Source organism: Molossus molossus, unplaced genomic scaffold, assembly GCF_014108415.1.
Source record: "Molossus molossus isolate mMolMol1 unplaced genomic scaffold, mMolMol1.p scaffold_m16_p_2, whole genome shotgun sequence".
NCBI lineage: Eukaryota > Metazoa > Chordata > Mammalia > Chiroptera > Molossidae > Molossus > Molossus molossus.
In genome coordinates, this window is record NW_023425355.1 from 63,026,087 (window position 1) to 63,038,695 (window position 12,609).

Consider the following 12,609-nt stretch of genomic DNA (forward strand, 5'->3'; position numbering starts at 1 on the left):
GGGCCCTCTCAAAGGAAGGGGGTCAAAAGGTGGGGGAGGAGCCAGCAACTCATGCTAGGCACAAGTAAAGAAATGAGGCAAAAGCACAAAGCAGCACACATCCCTGTATTTCTAAAACCATTCAAGTCTCCTTCATTAATTGGCTTCCCCAAAAAGAAAGGTTTCTTTATTATGAATTACCAGAGAGTGAAAACCCCATCACATATACATATGTGTAGGCTCACACAAAAGTGTGGAAATGTACATATTAAATTGCATTTAAGTTAGAAAATAGATTTAAAAACAAAATATTTTTTTCTTTCCCTCAAAAGGTAAATCAATTTGGTCAATAGGAAAAGGGGCATTAGGGGTAAAGGCAGGTAGATTAGGGCAGGAAGAATGGAATTTAGCGGCTATACAACTAGAATCCACACTTGCCACTAGGGGAAAAAAGCAAAGGGAGAGTGGATGCTTTCTGCTAGGGCAAGGAGGGCCCCAGAGCCAAATAGACATGAAGAAATGGCCCCAAATAGCAAAATCCCCCTAATCCCCAGAGGTTTTTGGACCTGTGCCAACCATCCGCACCTGGAAAAGTGAGGTGCATAGGAAATTTAAGGAATTTGAAGGAAGGGAAGAGGCAGAGAGGATGTAAGCCATTGAAACAACCAATTCTTCAATCTCCTCTCTGATCAGAACTCAGATGAAGAACAGTCCTGGATGGTACATGGTATGAATGGAATAGATCTTCAGGCCAAGGTCTTAAATATAGAAGATTTATACAAGTAAAAAAGAGGTCAGGGAGTATGAAAAAGCAAAAACCTAGAAAATATATTTCATACTAGAGATAAGAGATTGCCATGTTGACCCTTCAACTTAGAAAGAGAAAGCTCCTCTGACTGACGTAAGGGTCAGAAGAAGAGTGGTTGAGGTAAATTAAAGGAGGAGAGAAATACGTCCTAATCCAGGAGAGGATGGGCTGAGACAGGATGGGCTGAAAACTGACTAAAAAGAGATTCATTTGAGTGGCAGGTTAACTGAAAAATATCCAATAGCTTTCAAATTCTCCAGGCTTTGTGATATTTTGAACTAAATAAAATGTAACTACAAGGACAAACTGAGACAGCCAGAAAGAGAATGGTAAAGTAGGGCAAAGAAGAGAGGAATCTGAGTCAGAGTCTCTCTCTACCCTGCCTCTCTCTCTCTCTCAATCTCTCTCTCTCTCTCTCTCAACTCAAATTCTGTTATAAGGAAAATACAAAGCTGTAGAGAAAAAACGAAATCTGTAACATCACTTGTAAAAGATCACTAACAAAGTATTTCCCAGGAGAGGCCCTGATAACCTGCTTTAACAGCCAAGACTCGTTTACAATTAACCGCATCCATCTGCATAAACACAGTATCTCAATAAAGAACTTGTTCTCTTAAGTTAATATACCCTCTGGCCCTCCCCATCTTGCTAACACTGTTTATTGCCTTGAAAGCCCTTTCTTTATAGTCCAGAATAAGGTAAGCTTCAGCCCAGAATGTAGTAGAGATCAATGGAGAGTTTGGGAGCTCTCTCTCCAACCCAAGGGTCCCCTGGAAAATGGAAGGATGGGTAGTAACTAGCAAACCCTTCAACCCAAACCCAAACCCCACTCTACCACATAAAGACACTCACACCACCATGGTGATTCTTGAAATGGAAGGGGGAAGGAGGAGGCAGGCAGTTTGCATTAGACACAGTTTAATTACCTTCAAATAGATTAAAAGTTCTGATTTACACTTCTCCCTCCCCATAAGTCATCCAGACAGGACCCTGGCTTAGAAAGAGAAAAACACAGGTGCTCTAGGAAATATAGCCACATATAATACATAAATATTCTTCCCTGAAATAGAGTGGGTCCTGAGCAGAGCTGAGTGGGGGGGAGGGTCACTGCCCACCCCAGGGTGAAGTGCTCTGGGACTCTGCCGGTGGAAGAGCTGGAAGAGTGAGGCTTGGCGGAAGCCCCCGGTGTGGTTACCAAGCCCAAGGTGGGCCAAGGCCTTGGAGTGGGTTACCCGGGAGGGCAGCAGTGCTGGGCTTTCCCTCCTCTCTCAGCTGAGGCTTAATGAAGTACTAGTGGTCTTTTTTTTTTTTTTTACTTTTTTGAGGGGGCATAGGGGGAGAGGGGAGGGCAGGGGAGGGGGGAGGGGAGGAGAGGGGAGGGGAGGAGAGGGGAGGGGAGGAGAGGGGAGGGGAGGAGAGGAGATCCTCTCTGTGCCTTGGTTTCCCCATTTGTGCATTCAGGGCCTCTGTAGGCCACACAGGGAGTCTGGGGGTGGGGTTAGTATTTAAGTGAGCACTCAGGCTTCCTCTGAGGAGAGGAACTACCAAAGTGCAGACTTTTATTACTGCCATTTCTGCTCCTAATAGGAGCAAGAGTCGGAAGGAAAACAAATTAAAACAGGCTAATGAGAAAGGAGGAGAGATGAGACACAGAGTACAAGTGGTGATACCATTGGCATCTCATAAATTCTTACTGAGAATGGCACAGGTATTAAAAAGTTTCCGGGTAATCTACAAGAAATGTAAATTGTTATCTATACTGCAACTACTTACATATTTCTAGTTGGAAAAGAGTGGGGTTTGGGGGTTAGAAAGTGGATGGGGGACAAAGGAGAAACTACATGAATAAATACAACAAGTGGAAGCTACCTGCCCCATTCCTGAAAGGATCTGTTGGTAATGTTGGCACTTAATAGCCAGGAGATTCCTCCAACCCCACTCGCCATCCTCCTTAATTCTGAAGGCCCCAAGAATCCAGTTAGGATTCCCTGGCCAGAGTTCTCTGTAACCACCTCTGGACTCATGCCAAGCAGCAACTGGAGAGGATTTGAGCCAGTCTCAAGAAACTTTAAACGCACAAATGGACCAACCACCCCAAGCAGGAGAGCCAGGATCTGGAGGGGAGAAATGGGGAGTCCAAGGAGACTCCATGGCTGAGGCCATGGAAAACCAGTGTCAGGGCCAAAGAGACCCATTTGTCCAGTTACCAAAGGTCACTGACATCTTTTGTGACTGCCTTGAGCCCAGGGGGGAAAAAATACTTGCAGCAAGAAAATGCCAGTGTGCAATTGGGTGAATAAAGACCAAAGAAAAACAGCTTACTTGTTCTCTGTCTCAGGTTTATCTTCTCCCCTTAAATCTCTCACAGCCCTAATTAAATACAAACAAAAGTCTCTTCCATAGATGGGCTACTTGTCAGCTTTAGCCACCTCCTGTGGTGGCTCTGGGGGTTCTGGGGGTGGCATCTCTTCAGGAGTTCTGGTGTCCTCCAGCATCTCATTTGAGCTCAGATGTTCTGTTAGGGCCTAAGAAGGAAAATATATCAAATTCAATGCAAAGCCTATTCTCAAAATCCAAATGGAGATAATCAGTAGACACTGAGCTCTTCCTCTAAACCCATCAATCACACTGATGCTACAGATATGCAACCACCGACACCAAACTCAGAACCAAGACCAGACTATCGTCTTCTCAGCCAAGTGCAAATGACATTTCTTTGAGTTCAATTCTTAACTATTATGGAGAGATGCTTCCATTGCTATTCATGATAATAATAATAACAGGGAACACAAATAATTGACAAGCCCCTCTCCTTCACAACAGAATGTTATAACATAATCGTCTAACAAGGCCCGATCCAGTGGCTCTCAATTTTGTTTCTGCCCTAACACTCAGCTCTCAAGAATAGTGATTCTAAACCAAAAGGGGTGGGATGGGAACATTTTCAGATGATATTATGTGGTTTGAAAATGCCCCCAGAGTGATTCTAAAAAATCACCCTTCTCCACATTCAACTGAAAATTACTGACCTAAATTGTTATGAATTAAGACCAGACTTATCAGAAACATGATATTCAAAATAATGATAATAATATATAAAATTGATTTTCTGTAATTCAAAACAGAAACTTCAAAATTTAGAAAAAGCAAAGTAGAGAACAATTATCTACCTTATAAAAAGCATTCACATAAAAGTAAGATTCTCTTTTAAAAGAAATTTCAAATCTATTAAAAATCTATTATATAGAACTAATAAACAAGTTCAACAAAGTTTCAAGATACAAGATCAATATACAAAAATCAATTGTATTTCTATATACTCCCAAACAACAATCCAAAAATGAAATTAGGAAAATAATGTTACTTACAATAACATCAAAAATAAAATGCTTATAAATAAATGTAACAAAACCGTAAAACTTATACTCTGAAAGCTAAAAATATTGTTGAAAGAAATTTAAAAAGACCGTAGTAAATGAAAAGAAAAGTCCACGTTAATGGTTTGGAATACTTAATCTGCTTAGGATGGCAATACTCCACAAATTGATCCATAGATTCAATACAATCCCTATCAAAATTCCAGCTGGCTTCTTTGCAGAAATTGACAAGCTGATTCTAAATTTCATATGGAAATCCAAGTGACCCAGAATAGCCAAAACAATTGAATAAATAAAGAATAAGGTTGGTGCCCGGCTGGTGTGGCTCACTGGTCAAGCGTCAACCCATGCACCAAGAGGTCGCCGGTTCGATTCCCGGTTAGGGCATATACCCAGGTTGTGGGTCTGACCCCCCAGTGAGGAGCATGCAGGAGGCGGCCAATCGACGTACTCTCTCATTGATGTTTCTATCTCTCTCTCCTTCTCCCTTACTCTCTCTCTAAAATCAATAAAGAAAAAAATTAAAAATAAAAAAGAATAGGGTTGGAAGACTCACTCTTCTTAGTTTCAAAACTTAACTACGAAACTATAGTAACTAGGACAATATAGTACTGACATACAAATAGACATACTGTTCAATGGAATAGGATTGAGAGTCCAGAAACAAACTCTCACATTTACGGTCAATAGTTTTTTGACAAGAGTGTCATGACAATTCAATGGTGAAAGAATAGTCTTTTCAACAAATGGTGCTGAGACAACTGGATAGCCACATGCAAAAGAAAGAATTTGGACCATATATAAAAATTAACTCAAAATGGATCAAAGACTTAAATGTAAGAGCTAAAACAATAAAACTTTTAGAAGAAAATAGAAGCATAAATCTTCAAGACACTGGATTAGGCGATAGTCTCTTAGACCTGACCACCAAAGTACCTCAACAACAAAGAAAGAAAGAAAAATAAGACCCAGGCTGGTGTGGCTCAGTTGGTTGAGCATTGGCCCATGCACCAGGAGGTCAACAGTTCGATTCCTTATTGGAGCATATGCCCAGGTTTAGGGCTCAATCCTAGTAGGGGGCCTGCAGGAGGCAGCCAAAAGATGTTTGTATCTCTCTCTCTCTCCCTCCGCCTTCCTCTGTCTGAAATCAATAAAATCATATTTTTAAAAATAAAAATTGGATATCAAAATTTAAACCTTTAAAGGACACCATAAAAAAAGTGAAAGCCAACCCACAGAATGGGAGAAAAAAATTCAAATCATATCTGATAAGAGACTTGTATATAAAATGTATAAAGAATTCTTACCACTCAACAATTTTAAAAAACCCAATCAACACAAATGGACAAAGGATCTGAATACACACTTCTCCAAAGAAGATATACAAATGACCAATATGCTCATGAAAAGATGTGTTCAACATCATTAGTCATCAGGGAAATGCAAATTAAAACCACAATGGATACTATTTCACACCTACTAGGTTGGCTAGAATCAAAATGTCAGCTAATAAGTGATGCCAAGTATATGGACAAATTAGAACCCTAATACACTACTGGTGGAGATATAAAATGGTGCAGTCTCTTTGGAAAGTAGTCCAGTAGTGCCTCAAAAAATTAAACAGAGTCACCATAAGACCCAGCCATTTTACTCCTAGGTATATAGCTAAAAGAAATGAAAACATGTATGTCCATGCAAAAACTTGCACATAAATGGTCATAGTAGCATTATTCATACTAACCAAAAGGTGAAAACAACTCAAATGTCCACTGACTGATGAATGGATAAATACAATGTGGTCTGTTCATGTAATGAAATATTATTAGCCATATAAAAGAATAAAGTGCTGCTACAATATAGATAAAACTTGAAAATATTATGTTAGGTGAAAGAAACCAGTCACAAAGAACCACATATTATATGATTCTATTTTTATAAAATGTATAGAAGAGGCAAATCTATAGCAAAAAAAGAGTAGATTAGTAGTTGCCCAGAGATGGGGCTGGGAGAACTGGGGGAAAAGGAAGAGTAACTGCTAATGGGTACCGGGTTTTTTGCGAGGAAAACCCTCAGAATGCCTGATGAAATGTTTTAAAATTAATTGTTGGCATGACTGTATAACTGTAAATATGCTATAAACCAATGAATTGTACATTTTATTTTTTTTATTTTAAATATGTTTTTATTGATTTCAGAGAGGAAAAGAGTGTTAAAAACACCTATGAGAGAGAAACATCAATTGGCTGCCTCCTGCATGCCCCGTACTGGGGATCAAGCCAGCAACCAGGGCATGTGCCCTGACAGGAAATCGAACTGGCGACCTCCTGGTGCATAGGCCAATGCTCAACCAACTGAGCCACACAGGATGGACATGAATCATACATTTTAAATAGGGAATTCATGGTATGGGAATTATATTTCAATAAAGCTATTATAAAAAAAAAAGGAAGTTCAAATAATAAATATTTTAGGAACATACTTTATAAAGTATATCTTGAGTAGGACAGCTGGGAGAGTTTCCATAACATCTGCATATTTCAGTGAGGAAACCCATTTTTTTTTATTTTTACCAAGGTAACTACACCATTAATTGCAACCCACTCTCTAACTCCATCTTTGCTCCTATAGCATTTTATGCTTCCCTCATCAAGGCACTTTTCAAGACATGGAGCAATGGTCTGTTTTTCTAATCTCTGATCCCCACTAGACAATGACCTCCTTGAGAGCAGGGACATGATTTGCCTTGTTCACTGGTGTATCCTGCCTTTAGTATAGTGGCTGGCACAGAATGCCGAAGAAATGAGTAGAACCTAATCTATACTTCAAGGGTACAAAGAACTGAAGTAATGTCAGGGTGGAAGCAGAGACAGGGAATCTGGAGCAATTGGACTTGAAATTGCCTAATTATATCTGTAAGGTATCAATTTAGCCTACACCCTCCATTGGCAGTTTAGCCTTAAAGTCTTTTTTTTTTTTTTTTTTTATCCTCACCCGAGGATATTTTTCTATTTTTTGTACAGATAGAGTGGGAGGGAGAGAGAGGAAGAGAGAGAGAGAGAGAAACATCGATGTGAAGGGACACATCGAGTGGCTGCCACCCGCACAACCAACCAGGGCCGGGGACAAACTGCAACCGAAGTACATGCCCTTAGCGGGAACTGAACCCGGGTCTCTCCGGACCGCAGGCCGATGCTCTAACCGCTGAGCCAAACCGGCCAGGGCTAGCCTTAAAGTCTTAAAGTCAGGAACACTTACTGAGCTCTGTGGCAAGAGGCTGCTAGTGGTCTCTTGAGTACTAGGAGGTCGACTTCCACTTTCCTCCAGTGGCAAAATACCCCTTCGATCCAGCACACTGCAGGAGATAGGCGAGTTAACAAAACACTTCACATTCACCCCTCCAGCCACCTACACCCTGAACCTTGCTATGTGTACCAGAAAATATAAACCTGCCATTTGGCAGTCTAACCTGATCCTAGCACATGCCTCCTGTCTTCCACTCACTTTTTCTTCCACAAACCAGGGAACACCACATTAACCAGGGCAAAAAACAAATGAAATAAGAATGAAAGGTCATCTCTTCAAAATAGCCAGCCCATGGTCTATGGTCCATGTAGATATTCTACTAAGCGACAATCGCTGGGAAGACCTGGCACCAAGAGGTCACATTCAGAAGGTATCAGACCATGTCATAGGTTTGGGTTGAGTTGCTCATCCCAAGAGTCCCAGGACCTTCTAGTCATCTGAGTACCTGGGGGGCAAGGGGCCACACAGCACTTCACAGCAGTTCTTCACAATGTTGCCATGGCTGTAGGGATTCTGGACACGATTCTTCCCTGTCCATGAACCTTTGATCTGCAAGATAAAAACCAAGGCTTACATTAAAATTTATGTTGAAGAAGTACATGCAGCATGGGAAGATGTAAAAGTTCTGGAAATGAATGGTGATAATGGTTGCACAACAGCATGAATGTATTTAATGTCACTGAATTATACACTTAAAATGATTAGAATGGTACATTTTACATAATGAGTATCTTACCACAATAGCAAAAAAGAAATACAATCCGTAGCCATGGGAAAATGTCCACAATAGAGTGAAAAAAGCAGATAACTAAACAATATGTATTTATTTTCATTTAAAAATTCAAAACATATAGTCACATAAACAAACATGGGAACAAGTCTAGACAAGTCTAGAAGACTATAAATCATACCATTAACAATGGTGATGTATAGGAGGTAAAGTTACAGGGACTTATTTGCTATTTTTACTCATCTGTATTTTCTGATTTTCTGCAATGAACATAGATTAATTGGTAACTTTAAAAAAGCAAGGATTTATTCAGTGCACCTGTCCTTGTCCATTCCTAATCCAGAGGCACCAACTGGACTTTAAAGACGTATGAACAGATGAACACCTTGTACCTCCCCACCCATTCAACCTCTTCTTCCTAATTCTCTACAGGCATTCAGCTCCAAATAAAGCAGTCTACTGTCTCTTCCACACATCAGATTTAACTATCTCCCACACCAGGTTTCTGCCTGCCTCAATGTCCCAGGTAACTAGAGAATAGACTTTGGGGAAAAGAAAAAATATGTGATGAGATGGGAAAGTTGACTCACGTCTTCATTGGTTGTCTGGTTGAGAGCCACAAGGAAAGTGTGAAATCCAGTCAGTCCCACGACGGACCAGAGTGTGAAGAAGCAAATGAGTACTTCTAGAACAGTGAGGTGATGTTAAGGAATGTTGAAGAAGCCACACCAGCAGACTCAATGCTTCAGCCCTTCTCATGGCACCAATCATACCATCTTTACCTCTTGAAACATGTATCACAAATGGCCAAGTATCATATATAATAGATAAATTCTAAACTCACTGGGTACATCCCTTATGACAGGTAAAGGACTCCTGTCTATTCACAGTGAGTTACTAACATCTCTAGTATATTTAAGTGTTTCTGTGTTTTTAGATCATTAGATTTTTGAAGGGGATGTTTAGGAGGGGGCCAAAGCTAAGCAACGTTGGCCATCAGTGCCAATGGAAAACCCATCAAAAAATAAACTTTAAAAATGAAAAATTGGTGGGAAAAACAGGATGTGATTTATAGACATCCCATCTGAATCTCCTTTTCATAAATGCAACTGCTGTACAAAATAAGTCTTAGCTGTAACAGAAAGGTTGACTTCCAGCAAGTGACATAAGAAGTATATTGAGGCAAAGACAGCCCACTAGAGGAGGCAGGGCTGAGGGTGTGATCATAAGGAATTGGAAGGGAGGCAGTAGAGAACCGGGTAAAGGAAAGGCCACACTTCTATTCTGGTTGCTACCACTGAGACTACATTTTTTTTTATTTTAGAATGTGGCGCACTCTGATGTCCGAAAATAAGATGATGGGAGAACTGCAGACAGAAAGCATGCTGGAAAGTAATTTAAGAGGAATTCACAGGGACATACTGCCAGGGGAGGATATGTTCCAGGAGTTTCTTTCAACGTCTCCAGGAAGCCAATTTTCAAGGATTCTATGAAATTGGGAGGAGCAGTAGAGAAAAAAATTAGTGACTTTAATTTAAAAAATGCACACTTATCCTAATACTTACTCACTTCCTTTCTTCCCTATCCCTTGTTACAAGCTAGCAAGAGATAAGCCCTCACTCAGACAAGGGACTCGTACCCCAAAACAGGTAGTCACCTGACCAAAGGGTTCACATCTCCAGTGTAGGACCTGGCATTGGTCTAGAGAGTTGGGCAGAAGCCAAGCATCTGGCTCCCCTCCCTTTTCCCTAGCCCCCAATTATGGGCATAGAGGGGGATACTCATTCATAGATAAAATAAATCAGAAATATTTTTTAAAATCCTCTTTCCTCACCAATCTGTGTCTTCCCTTGTTCAAAATCCAGCTGAGAACTCATTTCTTCCCAGGAAGTTGTCTTGATCAAGATCACTCCTTTAATTCCACATCCCATCTGGTCTTATTTGTTATCTGCTGATTTGTGTGTGAGTATGTGTGTGAGTGTGTGTGTGTGTACTCACATGAGTGTGTATTTTCTATCTCCCAAAGGCATTTATCTGGCATAACCCCTTCTACCACCTGCCACAGGGCAGGTCTTATAAAGCAGAAAAAGAGAGGATGCAGACAGCCAAAATACATCCCCAACCTCTGGGATCACCTCAGAAATGCCCAGTACTCTGGGTATAGACCAGTTATTATGGCCTGGGTCCCCAGCAGAGGGCCAACTCACTTGGTAAACAGTGATTGATGTGAACTGAGGTTTGGAGACCTGCTCAAGAGCAGACAGTAGTGTTTATTTCTAACTGGTCCTAAGGCACCTTCACAAAGGTAAAGTCCCATCAGGAAACCCAACCACCCCCCTAAGCTATCCTCAAATCTTCTCCCATCCCACCCCCACTCCAACAACAGGCACTGCCCTGCATACTCACTGAGGGCCACATAGACGATGTTGAAGGCGAAGACATAGATGGTGAGGAGGGAGAGAGAAAGGATGAAGAGGTAGAAATAACGGTAGTTCCTCTTTCCAACACAATTCCCCACCCAGGGGCAGTGATGGTCAAAACGCTCTGTGGGAAAAAGAGAGAATCTAGTGCCAAAGCCTCCAAAACACAGTGCAACCCCACCATTCACATATGAATAACTAATATAAAGACCCCAGGATCACTGCCTATTTCAATTGCAAAAACCTGTTTTACGTCTTTCACTTTTCACGATGTTTTCATAGCCATCTAATTTGAGCCCCCCAACACCCTGGAAGTTGAGCAAAAGAAAACATTTTTCCCCCATTTTTCTGATGAGGAAACTAAGGAATTGAAGGATTAAGTGATTTGTCTCACTGCCAGTTAACAGCAGAGACTTTGTTTTTCCAAAAAAAATCTTAATAGGTGGGCCTACTAAGTTTGAGAAGAATAAATAGGTGAAAATAGCTAAACACATTTGAAAAATGAGTAGTGTGATTTTTCTTAACCTCCAGTTAGTAAAAGACAATAAAACGACAATACTTAAAAAGGTGTGGCATAGCTTAATGAAATGAACAGTGCCCAGAAACAGACTCTAGAATATATAATGAATTTATTGTCTAATAAAGGCAGCATTACAAAAATCAGTAGTGAAAAGAAGTACTTTTCCATAAACAACTCTGAGACAATTGGCTTTTTGGTGGAAAATAAGGTTTGATCCCCCCCCCCCCCCCCGCCTACACACACACACACACACAATTTATCAAAATTATTTACAGATGAATTAAAGAGTTAAATATAAAAATAAAGTGAAACCACAAAATAACCATAAGGAATAGATGAACATTTATCCCCCATGTAGAGGATTTTCTGAACATGAAAGTAATGGGAAAAAACACAAATGACAAAGAAAAATTGATTTAACTCCATGAACTTTAAAAAAATAATATTCTATAAAGAAAATTAAAGAGGAGTCTTTAGAGTTTTCTATGTACAATATCATGTCATCTGCAAATAATGACAGTTTCACTTCCTCCTTCCCAATTTGGATCCCTTTTATTTTTTTTTCCTGTCTGATTGCTGTGGCTAAGACTTCCAGTACTATGTTAAATAAGAGTGGCGAGAGTGGGCATCCTTATCTTGTTCCTGTTCTTAAAGGAAATGGTTTTAGTTTTTGCCCACTGAGTATGATGTTGGCTGTAGGTTCTTCATATATAGTCTCTATTATGTCAGGATATGATCCCTCTATTCCCACATTGCAGACCATTTTTATCAGAAATGGGTGCTGAATTATATCGAATGCTTTTTCAGCATGTATTGATATGATCATATGGTTTTTAACTTTCATTTTGTTTATGTGGTGTATCACATTTATTGATTTGCAAATATTGTACCAGCCATGCATCCCTGGGATGAATCCCACTTGGTCATGGTGAATAATTATTTTGGTGTATTGCTGGATCCAATTTGCTAATATTTTGTTAAGGATTTTGGCATCTATGTTCATCAGGGATATTGGCCAGTACTTTTCTTTCTTTGTAGTGCCTTTATCTGGTTTTGGAAGTAGAATTATGCTGACCTTATAAAAAGAGTTTGGATGTCTTCCTTCTTCTTGGATTTTTTGGAATAGTTTGAGTAGAACGGGTGTTAGATCTTCTTTGAATGTTCGGTAAAACTCCCCCATGAAGCCGTCCAGGCCTGGGCTTTTGTTTGCTGGAAGTTTCTTGATTACATCTTCAATTTCCTTAATTGTTATTGGCCTGTTCAAGTTTTCTATCTCTTCTTGATTCAGTTTTGGGAGACTGTGTGTTTCTAGAAATGTGTCCATTTCACTTAGATTGTCCAATATGTTGTTGTATAATTGTTCATAATATTTTTTAATGATCACTTGTATTTCTGTGATGTCAGTTGTTACTTCTCCTCTTTCATTTCTGATTTTGTTTATTTAGGTCCTCTCTTTTTGTTTCTTGGTGAAA

The 12,609-nt window shown here is 40.0% G+C and overlaps 1 protein-coding gene across 1 annotated transcript in view; it reads right to left on the minus strand.

The window, feature by feature from the left end:
• Positions 1-2,198: 2,198 nt before the first annotated feature.
• The window catches only part of ZDHHC9 (zinc finger DHHC-type palmitoyltransferase 9), a 39,411-nt gene continuing 29,000 nt past the window's right edge, over positions 2,199-12,609 (minus strand). Inside the window, exons 5-10 of the mRNA XM_036270360.1 lie at positions 10,604-10,741; positions 9,636-9,684; positions 8,788-8,890; positions 7,913-8,016; positions 7,420-7,516; positions 2,199-3,312 (exon numbers count right to left, since the gene is read on the minus strand). Coding sequence (XP_036126253.1) covers positions 3,196-3,312; positions 7,420-7,516; positions 7,913-8,016; positions 8,788-8,890; positions 9,636-9,684; positions 10,604-10,741 — 608 coding nt within the window. The 3' untranslated portion in view covers positions 2,199-3,195. The remainder of the gene's footprint in view (positions 3,313-7,419; positions 7,517-7,912; positions 8,017-8,787; positions 8,891-9,635; positions 9,685-10,603; positions 10,742-12,609) is intronic.